At 48.9% G+C, this 20,659-nt stretch overlaps 2 protein-coding genes across 5 annotated transcripts in view; one reads left to right on the top strand and one right to left on the bottom strand.

Annotated features, from left to right (window-relative positions):
- Nucleotides 2,086-10,914, top strand: HOPX (HOP homeobox). Of its 4 annotated transcripts, XM_021393431.1 has the most exons (4): nucleotides 2,086-2,237; nucleotides 2,377-2,472; nucleotides 7,918-8,086; nucleotides 10,232-10,914. In XM_021393431.1, exons 3-4 carry the CDS (start codon nucleotides 7,943-7,945, stop codon nucleotides 10,307-10,309), a joined length of 222 nt encoding a protein of 73 aa, XP_021249106.1. In that variant the 5' UTR covers nucleotides 2,086-2,237; nucleotides 2,377-2,472; nucleotides 7,918-7,942; the 3' UTR covers nucleotides 10,310-10,914. The 4 variants fall into 4 exon arrangements, with proteins under 4 accessions (XP_021249106.1, XP_021249103.1, XP_021249102.1 ...); XM_021393428.1 differs by lacking the exons at nucleotides 2,086-2,237; nucleotides 2,377-2,472 and adding an exon at nucleotides 3,773-3,953; XM_021393427.1 differs by lacking the exons at nucleotides 2,086-2,237; nucleotides 2,377-2,472 and adding an exon at nucleotides 7,531-7,691.
- The window catches only part of ARL9 (ADP ribosylation factor like GTPase 9), a 12,213-nt gene continuing 7,804 nt past the window's right edge, over nucleotides 16,251-20,659 (bottom strand). Inside the window, exons 3-4 of the mRNA XM_021393424.1 lie at nucleotides 17,723-17,898; nucleotides 16,251-17,356 (exon numbers count right to left, since the gene is read on the bottom strand). Coding sequence (XP_021249099.1) covers nucleotides 17,177-17,356; nucleotides 17,723-17,898 — 356 coding nt within the window. The 3' untranslated portion in view covers nucleotides 16,251-17,176. The remainder of the gene's footprint in view (nucleotides 17,357-17,722; nucleotides 17,899-20,659) is intronic.

Here is a 20,659-nt window from a genome sequence, read left to right as displayed (position 1 = left end):
AACCAGGCTGCTGCTGGGTGAGTGTCACCGCCACCGCAAGGGCCAGGCCTAGCAGCCAACACCTGCAGGCAGGGGTACCCGCCCAGTCCCTAACAACCAGCAGGCCCACCAGCCTGACAGGATGGCACAAAAAGCCATCTTTTAACAGATGGATGCTTCCCACAGGGCTCAGAGTGCCCAAAAAGAGAGCCTCACCCCAAAAAAACACTGAAGAGGCCAGGGATGGTGGCTGGGCCTGGTGAGCATGGCGTTGACGGGCTGCCTGGCCTGGAGACTGCACAGGGGAAATGTGGTCCTTGTCCCTTGCTGTGAAGGCTGAAGGGAAGTACCTGAGCTCAGTGGCACAGCTGCAGACTGGTGCTTATGTGTGCCTGTGCTCACCTCTCTACATCCCCTAACTATTCTGGGCATTCAGCACAACGTGCCTGCAGCCAAAGTCCACGTTGGTGACACACCTGGCAGAAAGAGTCCCTGCTCTAGTTAGGGGTAAAGTCCCTTCGCTGTCCTGCATATCAGAGTTTGAGTCAGGACTTTGGAAACCCAACAGCTTTGCCCTAGAGGTTCTGACAGGGATGGCTTTCTATAGGCATCTCCTAGCCTCCCAGCTCCCTGACTTTCACCCTGAAAAATACACGACCCTTTGACTCGCTGAAAGGGTACTTGCTCCTCTTCACATTCCTCTCAATCCAGGAGCGTAAAGCAAATCTGTTCATCTCCTCCTGCCTTTCCCCTGCTTTCCTGATTCCCAGTTCTGGATCCAGCGTGTTCCTGGGCTGGGTACACCAAGCAGCTCACACGTGTGATGCCCAGCTGGCTCTCTGCGTGCTGGGGCCTGCACTGCCTGCAAGCCATGGCAGTACTGTTGAAAAGCCTCCTGGCAAGAAACTGCAAGCATCAGAGCCCATTTTAGTAACTTCAAAACAATCTGGTTAGTAAGAGGGAGAAAAGGATGGAGAAAGACTGTACCCGAGGCAGAGATTGCACATGGAAATACCAAAGAGATTACACCGTTCTCTCAGAAGTATTGGCACAACTGGAGAAGCAATAAAACACCGCAGTTTCCGTCTGCGTGGCAGTATCCAGTGGACAAACAAATGGGAAAGATCTTATTGGAAGTCACACCTGATTTGTGTCTGTTTGGCCTGAATCAATTCTGATGCTGAGGAGAGACAGCCTCTTTCCTGCCTACTGAAACAAAATCACAGAAAGGAGAGTGCAGCCTGGAGGGGCAGTGGGCAGCCCTGTTCCAGAACAGAGACAGCAAAAGCTCCAGGGAAGCTCCTCTTTAGTCAGGGGGAGTTGGCCGTTATCCTCCAGAGCTACAGCAAGGGAACAGCCTGAAGGGATGGCCATGGGGACGCAGCATTGCCCGGCAGGCATCCTTTTTCTGGAGAAGGGCTGTTTCAGTATACAGTCATTCTGTGCATCTCTTGCTGCTGTTTTGCCAGCTTTTTGATCAAAAGATCAACGATTCAGTGACATTTTTGTGTTTTAGGGTCTCCAACAAAGGCAGTTGGTAGCTGCTCACACTTCTGAGGAGCAATTCAGTGCTTTTCTGGGGCAAGTCGTTTTTTGCAGGTAGAAACATTGTCAGGTGCCAGAGTTATCCTTTGAGTCAGTACTGACCAGTTAGGAAACTAACTGAATGGAAGCCAAAAAATTCTGTAAAGCTGTGTAGCAAGAAAACCCCAGCACATCATTAAAAAAAGAAAAACAGGAAAGCAAAGCAGAAGATGGCTTTTGCAGTCTCCTTTTGCATTTGTGTGTTACAGGGAGAAGGGAAGATTTTGTACTCTTTCTGATGTTGGTTTTCAGGAGGTGGAGGAAGTTTCAGGAAAGTGCACAGGTCACTTCTCCTCTCTCCTCTCCAACCTTTTTCAATCCTGTCTCCACTCTGCTGCAGGGGGATACTCAAGCCAGGATGGCCGTTAGCTATGTGTTCATTTCTCCAAACAAAGCGTCTCCAGCCAACGCGCTGCCGTATGCAAGTGCTTGGATGATGCCCAAGGCTCTGCGAGATGAGTCCTGACGAGTGGGATGCCAAACATATGCTGCAACTACCGGCTGCTCACTGCAATGCCACGGCATCATGCAAAATTGTTGAGTGCACATCACACTAGCTGCACTTTTTCCCCTGAAGGAAGGAAGACTCCTTGATGGGCCTGGAGGTAGTCTGCATGCTGTTTCTTTAACTCTTCTGTCAATGGGACTGCATCTGGGGCCAGAGTATTTTCCAGGTGAGGCACAAACTCCAGCAGTACTCTGACTTTCTCCCAGGAAGAGAAATCCTGAAGGACTTTGGGATCAGAAAAGTGTTAGCATTTGCCATCCAGACACAGGAATTTTCATGACATGACTTTTGCACTGTCGCTGCAGGACTCCCAGCAGCTCTGATACCATTTCAGTGGCACGTCTCAGCCTGAAACACTTCACTGCCAGCGCTCCCTGTGCAAGTCTGGGCTGGATTCAGAGGTAAGGAAAATAGTTCTTTTTTTTCCACATTAAAGACTTTCTCTCTGTTGATAGAAATAAATGGTGGAAGAGAGAAGTCATTCTTATTACTCACATTTTTCAGTGTTTGGGACACTTGCATGAAAGTGAATCACAGCGCACAGACGCAAGCAGAGCAGCTGGGGCTGCACCCCTGTCCCTCCAGCCACATCTCCTCGACCTGCTTGCCCCCACCTATGGCAACCCCTGCTCCTGTTGCTCAGCACCAGCTACAAACAAGGTGTATCCTCTTGGTTGGGTGCCTGCCCAAGGCATGCAGGATCAGGTCTTCTCCCAGAAAGTTCCTCTACCAGCACCACTTAGTTTGTCAAACAGTATCACTGTAGTAAAAGCACTCCTGATTGATCAGTGCCATCCTGCTAGGAATATTGGCACTGGTTTGTCCACACTTCGGCACAGATCTCTTTGCAATACCCATGCTTTTGCAATACCCATGCCTTAGCCCATGTCTCCCCTCACACTACAAAAGCACTCAAAGTTCAGGATGGTTTTGTCTCATTGCTATACACACGGAAGGCTTTGTGCTTGTGTTTGTCCAGCTGCTTCTACCCAGGGGCAAGGCTCCAGCCAGCTCCACAGCATCGTTTTGCATCCACTGCCAGTTTTCCTTTGTTCTGGCAGATGAGCTCAGCCATTGCAATTGTCAGTCCTTTCTCCATCGCTGCTGATTTTCCAGCATCCCCTTCCAGCTATCTGGAAGCTGAGAGAAAATTGTCTCCCACTCTTCTCACTCCCTAGGATGCCTCTTTGGAAGCTGCTGCCAGATGCTACCCATCCTCCTCTGTGGGGGTTGCAGGCTTCCAGGCACTACCACCAGGGAGAGGACAGGTCTATGGCAAAGTAGGTGTCCCATCCTGCTCCCCATACCCTGCCTGGAGCAGCAGAACAGATTCAGGATCTGATCCTATCCCTTCCCAGCCTGCCAGCACTGCAGGGCTGACTGAAGCCAAGAGCCTTAAGCCTGGACAAACCATTTACAGCAAACTAAAGTAAGATGAGAAGGAGGCCCTTCCAGGAGTTGGACTTGATTAGCGTTATGGGTCCCTTCCAGGAGCTGGATTTGATGAACCTTATGGGTCCCTTCCAGCTTGGGATTTTCTGTGATTCTATGATTCCCCTAAACCCACAGGAAGCAGCCCCTCGGCATGATGCCCCATCAGGAAGCTGTCCCCTAGCCCTGCAGTGACAAGCCCCAGCAGCTCCTCATGCCACCCCTCCCAAGGGCCCCGGTGCACGTCTAACCATGCGTTGAGCTCTGCCAAGGAGAGCGGTGCCAAACCTGAATTACCAGCCCTGAGAGGAGCTGTGGATCTCAGAAGATCCTGTGATTTGCGGCAGGTTTTTCAGGCCCCCGCCTGTCACACACACGCAAGTACTTAAGCAGTCACCCGAGGACCTGAGGGGTGGTTCTTTTACACGCTTTTGGTCCCTGCCAGCCACAGGTAAGTGCAAGCTTTGAGCTGGGGATGCTGGGGCAGATCTGTAGCTGGGGATGAGTTGGGGGGCATTACAGGGGCTGACCTGCACTAATTGGCAATGGAGGAGCCAGAGCAGCACTGCAGGACTGTGATGGGAGAGCTCTGTGCTGGAACAGGGGCAGGTAGAGACCCAGGCAGGGAGCACCACGGGGACTTGTCTCGGCTGCAGCAGCTGCTGCACTGTTTGTGCTGTTCCCATCCGATGTTATCTTCTGAAAGGCTGAACAGACAGTTTACAGGATGTGTGACAGGTGGCTTTTCCTCATTTATGATGGGGTCCGGTTTATTTTTAAAACCTCAGCCCCACCTTATCCTGTGCACTGTGCTGGCTGATGTTATCCACAGCCATGCCCCAGCTCAGTGGGAGGCAGAGCAAAGCTCAGGATGGGACACAGCTCTGCAGCTGAGCAGCAGAGCAGGAAGGCCTGTTTGCATGGAGAACAGCTTGCTGTTTTGATCCCTGCAGTGGTAGTAAATAGCTGCAAGCCAAAAACAGGTGCCTGCATTCCTATTTCAGGCCTGAACATGGGGGGAGCACTGTGGAAGGGGGCCCAATAAGCCCGGTAGGGGCCATGGGGTCCCACCAGCTGGGCAGGAGTTACTGCCCTGAGAGTTTTCCAGGGGCTGCCCTGAGAGTTTTCCAGGGGCTTCAGGTACAGTAAACAGTCAGAAAACTGCACATCTAGCCAGCTATTGTGTCTGTCTTTCAAAAAAGCAAAGCTGAGCAAACAGAGATCATCTCTCTTCTAGAAAAGAGGCCACTTTTTGCCAGGGTAGTGGATGCTGACAGCATGAGCAGAGCCCGGCTGGCACCCTGGAGGTTGAGGGATGCCCTTTCCGGCTTGGGCCAGAGCTGGGAACCCAGCCCCATGTGTCTCTGGGGAGAGGAGTTCTCCATCCATCCTCCTGCTCCAAATTCACACCTAGGTCAGGTCACGCAGGGCCCTAATGGGCTGATTCTCAGACATCCCCAGGGATGGAGGTGCCCTCACATCTATGGCCTTGTCCCATTTAGGATTCCCCCATCACTCTGAAGATTTTCTTCTCACTATCTAATAAGCTTTTCTTCTGCTGTGACCTGTATCCATTGGCTATTGCTTGTTGTCTGCTCACTCCAAGGTGGGCCAGAGGTACAGTTAAATACCGCATCAGCCATGCCAAGAGCACCAGCTGCTGTCTGCTCAGCCTCTGTGTGTGCACCAATGCTGGCTGGAGCATCTGCAGCCCACAGACCCCCTGCAAGCTGCAGCTGGTGGCTACTCTCACATTGCTCCACCTAAAACCAAGACTAAAATGTGACTTCCTCTCTTCAGCTACAGGCACATATAGCAGACCAAGTGTTTTTGGTGCTGTGGTTTCACTTCAACATCTGTCACACCATTGTTGGGGTGTGTCACCCTCTGTCACAGATCTGAACAAGTGCCACAGTCCCACAGTATTTCTGAAAGATGCAGAGGTTGTTTGCATCCTTTACAGTAGAAAATATATTTTTTCCAATGTAGAAGATAAAGCTAGCAGTTGCGCCCTTCAGCAGTTGGGAGGAACAGTTGTGATTCTTCATCTTTCTGCCAGGTTTAAAGAAGTGTAAGCCCTTCTTAGACAGGTGAGTGGTCCTGTGCAGCCTGAAGGCCAGGCTCCAAGCCTGAGCTGCCAGCAGGTAGAAGACACCATGCCCTATGGGAATATGCCTCAGTAACGTGGGGATTATCACAACTATAAAGATGAAACAGGAAAGTTAAGAGGCACGCGTTTCTTATGCAAAGCAATGCATACACATTAATGTTCATTAGTGCAGCAGGCTGCAAATGCAGATCTATGAACTACTAGGACCTGTTGCTGCTGGTGGCCCAGGCTAGACACACAATCCAAGGGCAATGGGCCATGTGGAGCCCTTTGGCAGGTAGCATGGAGCTGATGTGACTGTGGAGGAGCAGAAGGACTTGTGGCCTCTGCTGTACTTGGGCCTGATGGTGAGCTCACTGGCCGTATTGCTGGAGAACAGCGCCTCAGGTCCCAGGGAGCTTCTTCTCCCCATGCATCACTTGCAGAGAGCTTCCAAAGGGCCTCCAGCCATATAAGCAGCACCCACCAGGCTCCCATCAGCTCACAGGGACAGAGCTTTGCCTGCCTTCTCCCTGTACCTCTGAAGCAAGTTTGTGCCATGAAGGTCTGCTCACGGCTGCTACAGGCCTACAGCCAGTGCTCTGTGGGCACAGACAGCTCAGCTTGCAGCACCTGGGGCTCAGGGCCACCTCTCCCTGGTCCATCCATGGCAGTGAATGATACCATCCCCCAGCACACTCCATCACACTTAGGTCTGCAAAGACAGCAAAGGGTCTGGAGGGGAAGATGTGTGAGGAGAGGCTGAGGTCCCTGGGTTCGTTCAGCCCAGAGCAGAGGAGGCTGAGGGAAGACCTCATGGCAGCTACAGCTCCTCACAGGAAGCGGAGGGAATGGCATGGAACTGCTTCAGGAGAGGGTCAGGTTGGGTGTGAGGAACAGAATCCCCAGGGTAGTGGTCACAGCACTGAGCTCCTAGAGTCCTAAAAACATCTAAAAACGCTCTCAAACATAGGGTTTGGATTTTGGGTGGTCCTGTGTGGAGCCAGGAGCTGGACTCAATGATCGCTGTGTGTCATCCAATTCGGGATGTTCTATGACTCTACAAAAGTTGCTCCAGCCTTAAGCAACCACTGTGTTACAATCGGTATTTACCAAGTGACTCAAGCAGAGCAGGCTTTCTCACAACCATCTCTATTTATAAGACCTTATGCAAATGCCAAAGAATCTTTTTATTAGTCAAGGCAATCTTCAGCAAAGGAAGCTCAGTGGGGCATTTGCATTTTGGGATAAAGCTTGGGGACAAGGATCTCCCCAGCGTCTTGTGAACAGGACAGCTGTCTCCCTGCATCCGGCAAGGCAATTTTGGAGCTGAGCCCTATCCCAGCAGCGCTGCCATTCAGGTGGGAGCTCTCAGGCACTCGATATGCCCCAGGATACAGTGTGGGTTATGATTATCCTTCAACTGGGAAAACAGTTGGCTTTAAAGCTACGCAATTGGTGACGTAGGCATTGAGGTTACATCTCCAGGGCCAAAGGGAAGGAGAAGCTGTGGAGGCAGGGCAGGTGGAAAGTGGGTGGCCCCGTGGAGACATGGGCTGGGCCACAGAAAGCAGGAGAGCAGAGCGAGAAAGGCCACATTTCTGAACCCAGCTCCTCCCCTGCCACCGCCCCACAGCTCAGTTTCAGAAACGAGGCAATTCACTATCAAAAGACTTGTGTGTCCTTGGGTTTCAGTTGGCTTGCCTTTCTGCCAGGCGGGAGCACACGTGGAGCCCTGCAGAAGAGAGGTGTGGGGCTTATTCAAGGCGTTTTGCTCCCAACAGCTCCTGCATCTTTTGACTTGTGATTCCCCTGCACAAAGTTGCATGGTAGCTGGGGAGAAAAAAATGAAAACACGTGGCTGGATGCCAGACACTGTCCCCTGTCCCAGAGGATATACATATATATTTTAAATTAGTGACTTTAAATGAACCCTCCCCCACTGCACTCGTTGCTGTGACATCACTCCAAGTGACGCCCAAGCCTAAATACGGCTGTAAACAGGAATCGTCCCCGCGGGAGTCACGCTGGCTATAAATCCAGCAGCAGAGGGGCTTGCTGAGCAGAGGAGAGGCTGCAGCTTCCTGCCGGCTGGGGATGGTGAGGAAGCTCTGATGGGTGCTGCTGGGCATGCAGCTGCCGCGGCAGGGAATCTGAGGCAGGCGCTGCCGGGAGGGGCAGGGCTGGGAAAGAAGCTGTGCCCTGCCTCAGCCAGAGACCACTGGGGAAGAGGGAGCTGCTGGTGACAGGGATGCCTAAGCTGGGTCTCAGCAAGCATAGTCCCTCCAGTCCCAGCCTTGGCAATAACCCCAGCCCCTTTCTGTAGTGCCTGACCCCACCGTCCAGGAGAAATGGCCACAGAGAAGTCAGTGACTCCTACTGAGGAGCAGCTGGAGATCCTGGAGTACAATTTTTGCAAGGTGAACAAGCATCCTGATCCCACCACGCTGTGCCTCATTGCAGCTGAGACCGGGCTTTCCGAAGAGCAGACCCTGGTGAGTGTGTACCCCTCAGCCTCCCCTCGGCACCAGCCCTGCTCTCCCCACACGTGCCTCTGCACCCTACACTATCTCCTGACTACCCTGTCCTCTGCTCTTCATCATACACCCTGTGATATCCTGCCCCCACAAGCTCCCTGCTGCACCTCTGATGCTACCCCAACACCACCTGCACCCCTTTGTGAGCCATATACTCCCTACTTGCACTCTTATACTGCACACTACTGCACCCCATGTACTGCACCCACAAGCACTCTTTTGCACTCCCAACCCCACACTGCACCCATGGAGCCATGCTGAACCCCACCTCCTGCCTGCACCCCACCAGTTCCTGCCCCTGCATCCCCAAAGTCCCTTCTCCTGTAACTGCAGCCACCTGGCCTTCCCAAATCACAGCCAGATGCCCTGTTGGTTTCCTTGTGGACCCAATGCCCCAACTCCAACCCCACGCTGGGCAGGGGGGCTAGCACTTCCAGCACGTGCTGTGTGTCACTAGCTGGCAGCAGGGCCACACATGCTGTCCATTCCTTCCAACTGAATAGTCCTGATAGTTTCTTCTGATAGACCCAGGTACCCAAATGACCATTGGTTTTGTGGTAAGAAGAAATTGCAGTCATTTTAAAACAGATGGAGGATAGATGCAACTCCTGCAGGATGTGCTGTGGGACATACCCAGGCTGTGCCCAGCTCTCCATCACTGCAGTTAGATAGTTCAGCATCCCTGGACCCGTATGTTAGGAAAATCTGTCAGCCTCCCTGAGAGACATGGAGGCCTTGAACTGTGCCTCCAGGGAGAGACTGCCTCTGCTTGGGTCTCGCTGAGTGCCTTGTGCTCCATCTGTCTGCCTGCTGGGTCTCAAAAGCAACCAGCTCCTTCCCAACACTAGGAGGCTGCAGAGCAGCTCTTGTTTTGACACAGATGCGTTATGAACTCCTAGACCCATAGCAAGTTTCCTGAGTACAGAAATCAAACATACACAAAGAAAAAGTTAGCAGCATTTTTCAGGCTTGCCGGCCTGGTTATCCCTGGGCAAAGCCAAGGGATAGGAAAGGCAAGCAAGCAATGCCAATATTTAGCCTGTCCCAGGGAAGGATGCTGGGTGTAACACACAGGGTGCTCCCAGAGATCTGAAGATGAAGGTCACATTAGGAATAGGATCAAGATCAAGCTGCAAAGTGCCTGCATTGCGTATGGCACAGACTCACCACTCTTGACACTCGGAGCGCTTTATTGGCCAGATATAGCAAGCATTTCAATGCCAGTAAAACTGAGACGCAGATGTACTGAGTCAACAGGACACGATGGTTAGGGACAGGAAGTGAAATTTTTTAGGAGGCAGGCAGGCAATCAGCTGGCTGGATGCAGTCTGAGGCAGTGCTAGCGCAAGAGCCACTTGCACTGAACACCATGGTTGTATCGTTAGTGACTGGAATGGCTTCAAAAATAGCTGTGAACAAATATAGCAACAGAATGAGCAGCAACAAAGCATGTCACGGGCACATGCCCAAAGACAAGGCTGAGCCGTGCTTCCAGCACATGAGTTATACTTCTCTTCTTACTGAGGTGGTGTGGCTTTACCCAACCGCTTTTGTCTAGCATTTCAAATTGCAGTTGAGCTGAAGTGGCATCAGCAGGTCTGGGAGCTGGGTTAGAGATGCCAAGTCATAAAGAGTAATACAGCCATTAATATTACTTGAAGATCAATTTTAAACCACCTTAAAAATCTGTTTGTCCTTAAATTTGCGGAGTGCCACTGTGTTTTCCCTCTCAGCCTTCCTGGAGCAGATTAACTTCTGGTACCTGTCATTTTGGGACCTGCGGTGATTGTTTCACTGCTACAGCCATTTATACAGACACTATCCAGGAGGTTTAGCCTACTTACTCCATTTGCAAGACAAATCTGGACACACAGCAATTAAATGAGGACTCACCCAGGTTGTCAAGGTCTGGAAAGGCCTGAAAGAGGTGCACTCACAGGTGACAAAACTATTTGTTCACAAGTACCTCGTTAAAAGCAGCACCCTGAGTTTCCTTCACCTCATTCCACATGCTGGCTCCATCTGGACCTTTTGCGAGGCTTTCTGAAGGTTTTCTCAGCCCAGTGCACTCAGTCTCTGTTGTTTTTTTTTTTTCCCCTCCAGAAATGGTTCAAGCAGCGCCTGGCAGAGTGGAGAAAGTCTGAAGGGCTGCCCTCAGAATGTGGGTCTGTCAGGGACTAGAGGATGCTGCTCCTGGCCCCATCCCTGCTGTAAACAATGGTGAAGATCTCTAGAGTGGGTTTACTTGGTTCTCCTGTCACAAAAGGTTCTGAGATACAAAGTAATACGCTGATATTTAACACAATTTTTATTTATAGAAGATTATATATATATATAATATGTATGTATATGTGTATACAGCTTCTGATGGCTGCATTACCTGTCTAGCAATTCCCATTAACAGCAACTGCCCAGGTCAGAAAATCTCATGCCCTTGTCCCAGGCCCATGGAAAAGCTGCCATGAAAGGTTCAAGCACAGGACAGAGGAATAGAGATTTCTTTTCCTTATGATCCCAAGAGGCAAAGTATGCATGCTAGCTTTAGTATACAGAGCATCCAGAGAGGAGAGCAATTGGAAAACCCGATGTCTTGTTCATGTGGTCTTGGTTAGTTTAAGGTGCACAAGCCAGCTCTGGATATTGACAAGCCAAGTGCCTGCATCATGAACAGACTGAGCCAAGATCCCTTGAATGTATGTCTCACATTTCTGTTAAAAGTCACCAAAGGGAGAGAACTGGTCTTTTCTTTGTCCGAAGTGTAAATAAAAAACAAACATTTTTGGTGAGAGGAGTTGTGTTGTGTCTGTGCCCCCTGCCCCAGGAACAGAAGGCACACTCTTCTGGGTGGCCAATGCTTCTCCAAGACAGTGTCAGCAGGCTCTGGGTTTTTTCTCTCTTGGCACAGAGGTGAGCAACCTCTGGTTCTAGGGCAGCCTCCATCCATCCACAGTAGCCCATGCAGTCCTGCACACACCCCAGGTGTGGGGTGGCAAGATGCTGGTTGGGGGGTTCCCTGCAGGGTCAGAGGCCAGCTGCCAGCCCCTTTATGGCTATTCACAAGCCAGATTGACAGTGCTGGGGCTCTCCACAGAGGCCAGTTTCTGGTCCATCCTGGTACAGGACAGTGTACAGACTGAAATATGACAAGCACCATTTCCTAGTGACCTTACCTTTTTCAATAGGGATCAAAAATCCTCTCCCTAGTAGATCAGTGAGTCATTAGTGGATAAATCCTGATAAATCCTCTTCTGGTTCGTGGTCACCTGCCTCTACTACTTCCAAAGGAGAATCAGCTTAACACGGGGAAGATTAAGATACACTGACTGGCACTTAAACTGCCATGTGCTTAGGAGAATCCTTATTTTTGCATGTTCTTTTCTTCTCCTGAAATGGCACGTTCATTTTGTCCCTTGCCAGAGAGCATCTCTTTCACATCAGTATCTCCAGCCTACTGCCAATGCTTGGATTGCCAGTGCCAAGCATACTAAACTCACTGGAAACAGATAAAATCATTTTTTCCTGTGCCATGTCCTGCTCAGGCTGAGCTGCTTCCATGCAGTCCAGCAGCCAAACTAATTCACCCTGGGACCCAACTGGAGCTCCAGGTTTGCTCTGCAGAATGTGGCACTGATACCCATACCCAATTATACCACTATTCTTGCGGATGGCAGAGATGTTGTAGCGTCCCATGAGAGGGTCCAGATTGTCTCTTGGTTTCCCCATCCAAGCCTGCTAAGAACAGTAAGGGTGTGAAATGTGCCTTTAAAAACACAAAAATGCATTATGTCTCTGCTGGGACCATTCTTCCTATGTAGGAAGGGACACACTCAGCCCATGTCTCCCCACAGCTGTAAAGGGCTGCTGCCTTTATGCTGAGCACTCACCTTATTAGGCACTGAATTTCCTAATGCTGCGCAGGTAGTTGCTGTCAACTTGAAAAGGACCTTCAAGTAATGAATCTGGTTTTACAGTTCCCAAGGGATGTGCAGAAAGGGTCATTTCATTACACCTCTGAAACCCCTGCAGGGGTTTCATGATTGCATTTTTCTTGCCAAACCATTACCACCTAACTATACCACAGGCATGACAGTGAAATAATAATAATGTTATGGTCAGGGTGTGCCATGGAAAGTGGGTGAGGTTTTGCAGCACGTTAGTGGTAACTCTCACGTGCCCAGGGCAAATTTCGAGTTGCTCATCCCATTTGAAGAGAGACGGACAGTGTGAACTCTCCCTTAGTGGAAGAGGTTACCAGGACAGTCATAACAGGGCAGCAGGATGGTGGGTTTGCGAAGACTTTTTGGAGCACGGTGACACCCATTCACTTTGGTATGTTTAAGGGCTCTCTCTCTTTTCAAGTAAATTTTCATCAGCTTAATCCAGTGAACTCAACAGCCCAGATTTTTGTGCTCTCTCTGCAGAGATGTGAATTTGCAAACCTGCCCTGACTGCAAGGTTCTTCTGGGACATGACAGGGAGAGGGGGAAAGTATGTTTCTGTTTCATAACTTGCCAGGCAACCCGAGCAGGTAGGAGATGAATGATTAGCCAGCAGAGGCTGCCCAGACAAACAGAAACACCTGTTATCAACGCTTTCATAGTTTACTGAAAGGTACCATGGGGACAGCACTGTTCCCACAGGGCTGTAGGAGCACAGGTGAAGACATATTTCTTAAAGGGCTTAAAAATTTTGCAATTTTATTTCAGTCCATTTAGCGTAGATGTCTTCGATGCCGTAGAAACACAAGGATATAAACAGTTTGTACCCTACGAGCACGTATTATGTAGTACTGAGAATGTTTATACCGAATGCTCACCAGAACAAAGCCATTCATCTAGCACAGTTATCACGGTCTGTTCCTGGCAATGTGAGGCCTGGAGAGCAATCACACAATGCGGGCAGCTGTGGCAGCCCCCACCACCCAAAAAGTACAGCAGGTGGGGCATTGCTTTGCTGCTTTGTATCACCTGGCTTAAACCTCTCATAGGACAGAGCCCCAGCAAATGCTTGCCAGAAAGCTCAGCACCACAAAGACCCTTGTGTTGGCAAGCTGCTGCTAGGGCATCCTCACTGCAGACCCCCCGCAAGACACCTGCTGACTTATCTCCCTGTCACACCTACCTGCTGCTGGCAACGCTGCAAGCACAGCTCCCTGGTACTTTGGTGGGAACTGCTTGCAGGATGCTGGCCCCTTGCCTCCAGGTCAAGACAAGACATGTTCAGGAAAGCAGCACTCTTTTCAGGAGCCAAACAACAGTTTCAGCAATTTCAGCCAATTGGCTCTCTAAGAGCTTTTCCCTGCAAAGGTGCAAGGGGGTGAGGGATAACTGCACAAAGCCCACCTCCAACCTTGCTGCATTACAGAGCCAGCATTCTCTCTGCAGAAGGCTCATCAGTTTGCATCCAGTCAGAACAGCCACTCAGCACAGATCCACTGCACAGCCACATGCAAACCTAGCATCAAGTGCCACCCCACCGCCCTGCTCGGACACAGCTTTGCAAAGCCTGCATCAAGATCCAGCTAAGGGAGGAGCCACACATATATCTCAGTCAGGTCCCTCAACTCATCTGATGATCATAAAGCTTTCTCTAATTCTAGGAAGATGACTTTCTACTTTTCTTTATGGTGGCAAGATCTATGGATAAAGACATCCCCACACACGACGTATCTTCAGCAGTTCTGCAACCTGAAGGAATTAAGCAATACCACCGAGGAGAGCCCAAGGAAAGCCCTTGCCACTTGATCTTGCTTATGCTTTCCAGCAGGGAAAACAAGGCTTTGCTGCAGCTAGACACAGAAATACCTCCCTTCTGCTGCCCAAACTGCCTTTGAGTTCAGTCTCTTGTAAAGCTGTGGTGAGCAATGGGGTTGCCCCTCAGCCCTGCTACCAGCTTTGTTGTCCTCCTCCTCTGTATGCTTTCATATACCCTAACAGCCTCTTTGTACCATGAAGCCCAGCACTGCACACAGTACTCACCATGAAGCTGTACTAGCACTAAATATAGCCTCTTTTAACTGGCTGGTTATGCTATGTTCAATGCCCCTGTAGTGGAAACGTTAAGTCACAGCCTGAAGCAGTGATTGAGCACCTGGTGGGAAGGCAGAGCGAACCCAGGGGAGCTCAGGTGCATGCAATGCACCTGAGTGACAGAAAGAAGTGGAGCCAGGATCCACCCCTTCCCAGACCTCATTTAAGGGTTGGCAGTAGAGGCAAGGGCATCTTGCTGGAAATCCCCTTCGCACCTGAGGCCTTCTGAAGGTAAGCAGATGCTTTCCTTTGTTTCTATGTTTATGTGTGTTGCATTTGATGAAATGTTTATTTGCTGCAGCTTGGGGCTTTGTTACTCTGCTGTCACTGTTGCACTTTTCATTGTTTTATAGTGCCCCACAATGCAGTTTGCCCTCTTGGCTATTAGGGCAAACTGCTAGCTCACAGTGAGCCTGCAGTCACCAGCATCCCCAGGTCCCTTCCTGCTAAGCTGCTACCAGCCACCCATTTTTCCATCTGTATCTGTGGCTGGCATTGCTCTGGCCTAGGTGCAGCACACCCAGCGTTCTCCTTTGTTGAACTTTATGCTTGCTGATTTTCTAGTGCTCTAATGTATCTGATCCCTCTGCAAAGATCTCTCATTCCTTCAGGAAGTTAGCAGCACTTCCCAGCTTAGTGTTATCCTCAAACTTGCTGAGGACATACTCCCCTCCTGCAACCAGATCACTAATAAAAGTGGTGAACGCAAGTGGCTCTAGAATGGAGCCCCAGGGGAATGCTAGCAATCAGCTGCCAACCAGTTGTAGACCTACTACAACCCTTTGAGCTCCACCATTCATCTAGCTCATCACCTAGCATATCATGGGCTTATCTGGTAGGTGAACAATTTGTTCAGGAGGTTGCTGTGACAGTATTAAAGGTCTTATTAAAAATCCAGAAAGATTACGTGCACCGCCTTCCTTTCATCTGCTAAGTGGATGACCATATCATAGGAGATTAGACTGCTAAGGCAGGAACTTTCTTTGAACCTATGATGAATATTCCTGATAATAGCTTTGTTCTTTAACTGTGTCTTAATAGCACCCAGGACAATCCTCTCCATAACTTTTCCAGGAACTTAGGTTAGACCAACAGGTCTGTAGTTCCCTGGGTTTTCTTTTGTGCCCTTGTAGATCAGTATAATACTGCTTGGTAAATTGCTGAGAGGGGTCCAGCTATAACATCTGCTAACTCCTTCTGCATTCAGGGGTGAATCCTGTTAGGCCCCATGGACTTATGAATGTTCAGCTGATGCATCTGGTTTCTTACAATTTCAGTACACAGCTTCTGTTATGAAAGGGGAAGACAGGCACTGTTTGTAATGAGAAGTAGGGGGAAAGTCAAAACCAGGCATCCTTTCCTCTGTGTGTTTTGCTAGTCCAGTGTAAATCTCCAACTGAGCCACACCCAAGAAGCCTAGGGCATAAAATCATAGAATGGCCTGGGTTGAAAAGGACCATAATGGTCATCTAGTTTCAACCCCTTCTGTGTGCAGGGTGGCCAACCACTAGACCAGGCTGCCCCAGAGCCACATCCAGTCTTGCCTTGAATGTCTCCAGGGATGGGGCATCCACAACCTCCTTTGGCACAGCTTGGACACTCAGCCAGGAAGCTGGGGCTGGGTTTCTTACCTGACTTGTGAACAAGTAGATGAGTGGCAAGAAACAGTAAAGATGAGACAAAGTGAATTTAAATGCTTGGTAGCATCTGCAACCTGGGCTGCTTGCTCTTCAGTGTGAGGTAACAAGGCAGCAAAATCTGTGCGTCTCCTCAGGATACAACTACTTGACAGCTCTTTGTATTGTTTTCCCTGGGTTGGTATCCTTGGTCCCTTCCCAGCGCAGCTGCATAGCAATGCACTTGCACACACTATGGCAACTGTTCCTCGCTGCAGGGTGCCAGCAGCTGAGGCTGCTGCAGGGACCACAGCCACATCCCCTCACAGGCACTGTTCTGGGTGACCAACACCACCACTAATCCCCAGCTTCCGCTGGCCCAATGCAAGCACCCATTCCCTTTAACCATCACTTCATTGTCCCAGAAGGGCCAGCTGCGTCATTCCTTGTTGAGGTAAATGAAGCTGAGACCAGTGGTTAGAGTAAAATGTTCTGCTTTATGCATCAGTTCCAAAAGATAAAACTACAAAACCCTTGTATAATAAATTTAATTACAAAGTGTCTTTTGCAGCACTGTTTGGACTCAATCATGTCACCAGAGTATAGTTATAGGGACAGCAACACCAGGAAAGTAATGCTCCTCTGCAACTCATCTTCCTCATCTGCTATGCTGACAGAAATAACTTATGAAAAAAAAAAATCTAGATTTTTCTATAAATCTAAGACTGCTTGCTCTAGCACAATCTGGTCTAAACCAAAATAAGACACTTAGACTGATGGAGTCCCCCACTCTAGTACCACCTTAACTGCTTTCAAGTCACTCCTTTAAATTGTGCTGCTCAAGTTTTTCCTGTAAGCAAAGAAACACTTAACGTCTTACTGCCTTTGTTTTCTTGTTCTTATCCACTAAAGAAGTGGCAACCAGCCCCACTTCCAGGAATTACCAATTTGCCACTCTCTTAAAAGGAAACTCCTGACACTCTTGAAGTCTCATTTTTAACAGAACAATTCTGCTAACAGGGTTCTGTAAAACCTGTTACCTATAAGTATTTAAACCTGAGACATCAGGACAGTTTAAACTCACTGGATACAATTTAATTTCATTAAATCAATAGTTGACTCCAACCTAGCAAGAAGTCATCTTAGCCTAAGCTATAAATACCCTTAACTCTGCTGCCTGAGTTTCATTTTCCCCTATAAATATGCTACAAATATTATTTTCCAGAGGTATTTTCAAAATGCTATAAAACAGATTTTCCTACCAACTAGACATCATTTTCAGGGAAACTACACAAACAAAAGGAAAGGCTATCTTTACATTTCTGTTACCATGTTGCAGACTAACTGTAGACAAGCATCCCTTGTTCAACAGCTGCAAATACTGTGTTGTAGGAAAAGAGCTGTCACTGCATTTCCAAAAACAGCTGTGCTATCAGCTCCTTGGCATCCTTCATGCTGGAGGAGATCTCTGAGCCATCCTCTGCCACGTGGGTACCAAGCAAGAACATCTTCCTCTTGTCCCCGATATTAGACAGGGCCAAAGCATCGTAGATATCTGTGATGCGATATGCACCTTCAAGGTCCTAATATCAAAACAAGTCAATGAAAACAAGCCTGTTAGATGCAACAGGGAGGGGAAGGGTCTCAAAATCTCAGGGGGCATCATTCTTATGTAGCTTTATGAGATCAAGTTCCCATGCCTTAAAATGCTTTGGAAACAGTGTTTATCCTTAACTTGTTCCCAAATAAATAACTAGAAGCAAAGCCACATCCTTATTTCAGTAAGACCTGCATCTTACAGATCTAAAACTCAACCTCAGATTACGTCCCTCTGTGGTCAACAGGTGCCCCCAGAAGCACCCCATCCAAGTGGACTTCTTTAAAGAGCTTTGTTGCTGTTTTCAGAGCTGCAGCCAGTCTAAGTTCAGCTAGGCACAGGGAACCCCTACCTGCTTGTTGGCCAGAATCACCACTGGCAGGGTGGAGTTGTTCTGGATCAGTTGATGAAGTTGCTCTTTTGCCACAGGCAGTCGGGCATGATCAGCTGAATCCACGACATAGATGAGCAACAGCACTTTGGGCAGGTACATCTTCCAGTACGGACGCAGAGATTCACTGCCCCCAACTGGAAGAGTAGACAGCAGCACAAGATTCACTGAGTAACCCAAACAGCACCACACCCATAAGACTGGGCAGTAGGCCCTGAGGTGAAAACCCAAGGTATTTGGGTTACTGTATGCAAGACTGGAAATAGCTTTATTTTCCCTTGCCAAATCCCATGCAGGCTTATGTGTATGCTCAGAAAAAAACTTTTCACTGTAAGTTCTGGAGGTTTTTTTATGATTGCTTTCTGCCGTTTACATTCTTGCTTAGGTTTAGCCTCTTGCAAGTTCAGTGTCCATAAAGACCATGTGAGAATGTCCCTATATAATCTGTCTCCACATGCCCATCACGAAACAAAGGAGGCCTACAATTTCCAAGTGAGAAATTTAATCCTAGGGTGGAGAGGTCTCTCATTAGATCTGTGTTACGCTAGGGATTAATTCAAAACTCCCATGGCTTTCATATTGTCAAAGCTGCAGAAGTACCTAAGAAGAAATAAAAATCAAGTGCCAGCAGTCTCTTTGAGCTGTCCTTAGGTGGCAGGAGTAATCTTTGCACAGGATACACTTCTACCGGGCCTCTTCTCTGCTGACTAAGCCTCTCACATTCAAAACAAAGGCTTAACCATATGAAGCAATATGTCTAAAACTGCTGTTCCTACCTGAGGACAATTTGGTGGCTTGTTGATTTTTTTTTATTTTTTTTTTTAACAGAGGCAGGAATAGCGTACAGAACTATTAAGCACTTCAGGCATATCTTCAGCTCTCCGGGTCTGTTCCACTCCTTCTAGGAAAAGGTTGGAGGGGGTAAAGAGGTCCTTTGCAGAACAACATGCTCAAGGGTCATGGGGTCACTTGACTCCAAATGTACCAAACTTCCAAAGCATTATATTTGGGGTTTTCTATGATAGCTTCCCACCTTATTTAGGAACTCTTCAAAACTGACTCGCTAGCTAGCTAATCTTTTTTATGCCCTCAGTGAATTTGTTCTGTTTCAAAGCAATTTTGCTTTCATTTGAGTCAAAATGATTTAGAAGTTTCAAGAACATGCAAAGCAATGTTTCCCTGCTAGGGAGGATGTACCTGTTCTAGTCATAGAATCATCGAATCCTTGGAGTTGGAAGGGACCTTTAAAGCCCATCTAGCCCAACCTCCTTACAGTGAACAGGGACACCTACAGCTACATCAGGTTGCTCAGCATCCTGTCCAGCCTAGCCTTTAATGCCTCCAGGGATGGGCCTTCCACCACATCTCTGGGCAACCTGTGCCAGTGCCTCACCACCCTCACTGTAAAAGACTTCTTCCTCATGTGCAACTTAAATTTCCCCTCATTTTCCTTCATCAGCCTCTGTGCACTTGCAGGCGGAACTTGCAGTGCAGCCACTGCTGGAAGGAGCCAAGGGTCATGACTGACACATTATTCTTTGGGCTGATGCTTCTGACAGTACTGTGACACTTTATAGGCTCCCCCCATTCCCTTTGTTCAGTGCATTCATGCATAGCATAAACCAGGGGTCAGCAACTTACAGTTAACACTTTCCTAAACCAGTAGCAATACAGCAGAAGCCAGGAGCTCCTACCCCTTGTAGAGGCAAGATTTGATGCATTTATCTATATAATAGTACAAAGAAGAAGAACAATCTTCTGTCTGTCCAGGACAGCAAGATAAAAATCCGGCTGTCTGCTGATCATAGTGTACTGTGTAATTACAGCGTAGGCTGCTAACCCCTGCTACAGGCAATGGTACAGACTGAGTAAGTAACCAGATTAGAGCACCATGCACAGATTTACCTGGCTGAAACTGGCCTGAGACATTTCATCTCCCATGGGTCAGATTGCAGCCATCGCATCTCAGTCACTACCAACCTGGACCAGAGAGGGAAGGATGACTCAGAAACAACATGTTCTGCTGCAGTGTGCATTGTACTGGGCCTGAGCAATCCCCAGGCAGGAGCAGAAATACTGTGGGTTTCTTCAGGCTTAGCTAGTACAGAGCACCTCATTCCTAGCAGAAATATTGGGAAATACTGGTGTCTGTCTGATAGGTAGAAGGAGAGGAGCACAGAATGGAAGCATATCTGAAGAGACCATTTCCCTAAAATGCTTTGGAGAACTCCTACAGCAGTAGGACAGGGGATTACGGTCTGCCCTAGAGGCTTTATCTTCCCCTTCTAAATACCCACATGCCTGGGTACAGCACAACTCCTGCTGCCCACGGTACCGAGGTGTACCTGGGCTAGTTACCAAGTGAACCAGCTAAGCGCTGGTATGAAAAGCAGCAGGAAGGGAAGGACATGGCCTCCACAGCAGGCTAGCACCGACAAGGCAAGGATGTCAGCCCTCCCCATACCAGAGACTGACAGACTCCAGGGCCCCATCTCCCTGACCACCACCAACTGAGGCTTTGTAACAAAAGGTGTGCAATGCTTTCCTTCTTGCCTCTCTTCCGCTTACTATTTCTTGTCTGTGCTTGCTCATGTCAGATTGAGAACTAAGGGCAAGCTGCACAAGGAACAACCCCCGCACAGGGACACCTCTACTTTGGACAGGCTTTGCGCCATCATGTTTGGCAGCACTGTCTGAGAGCAGAGCTCCTGACTTGCGGAATCAAACTCCATAACCCGAGATTAGGTTATAAAGCAGGTATGTTTATTACGGTGCTGCGCCCACACCGGATGCGAGGGGGTCACCGCCCTACCAAACTCGCATACCCCTAGACAAAAGTGTTAGACATTTAAAAGCCAAACTTATACATATTCATTGAGCCCGGTTACATATTCATTA

Source organism: Numida meleagris, chromosome 4, assembly GCF_002078875.1.
Source record: "Numida meleagris isolate 19003 breed g44 Domestic line chromosome 4, NumMel1.0, whole genome shotgun sequence".
Lineage (NCBI taxonomy): Eukaryota > Metazoa > Chordata > Aves > Galliformes > Numididae > Numida > Numida meleagris.
Note: the sequence above shows the minus strand (reverse complement) of the source record. Positions and strands in the feature narration are given on the sequence as shown.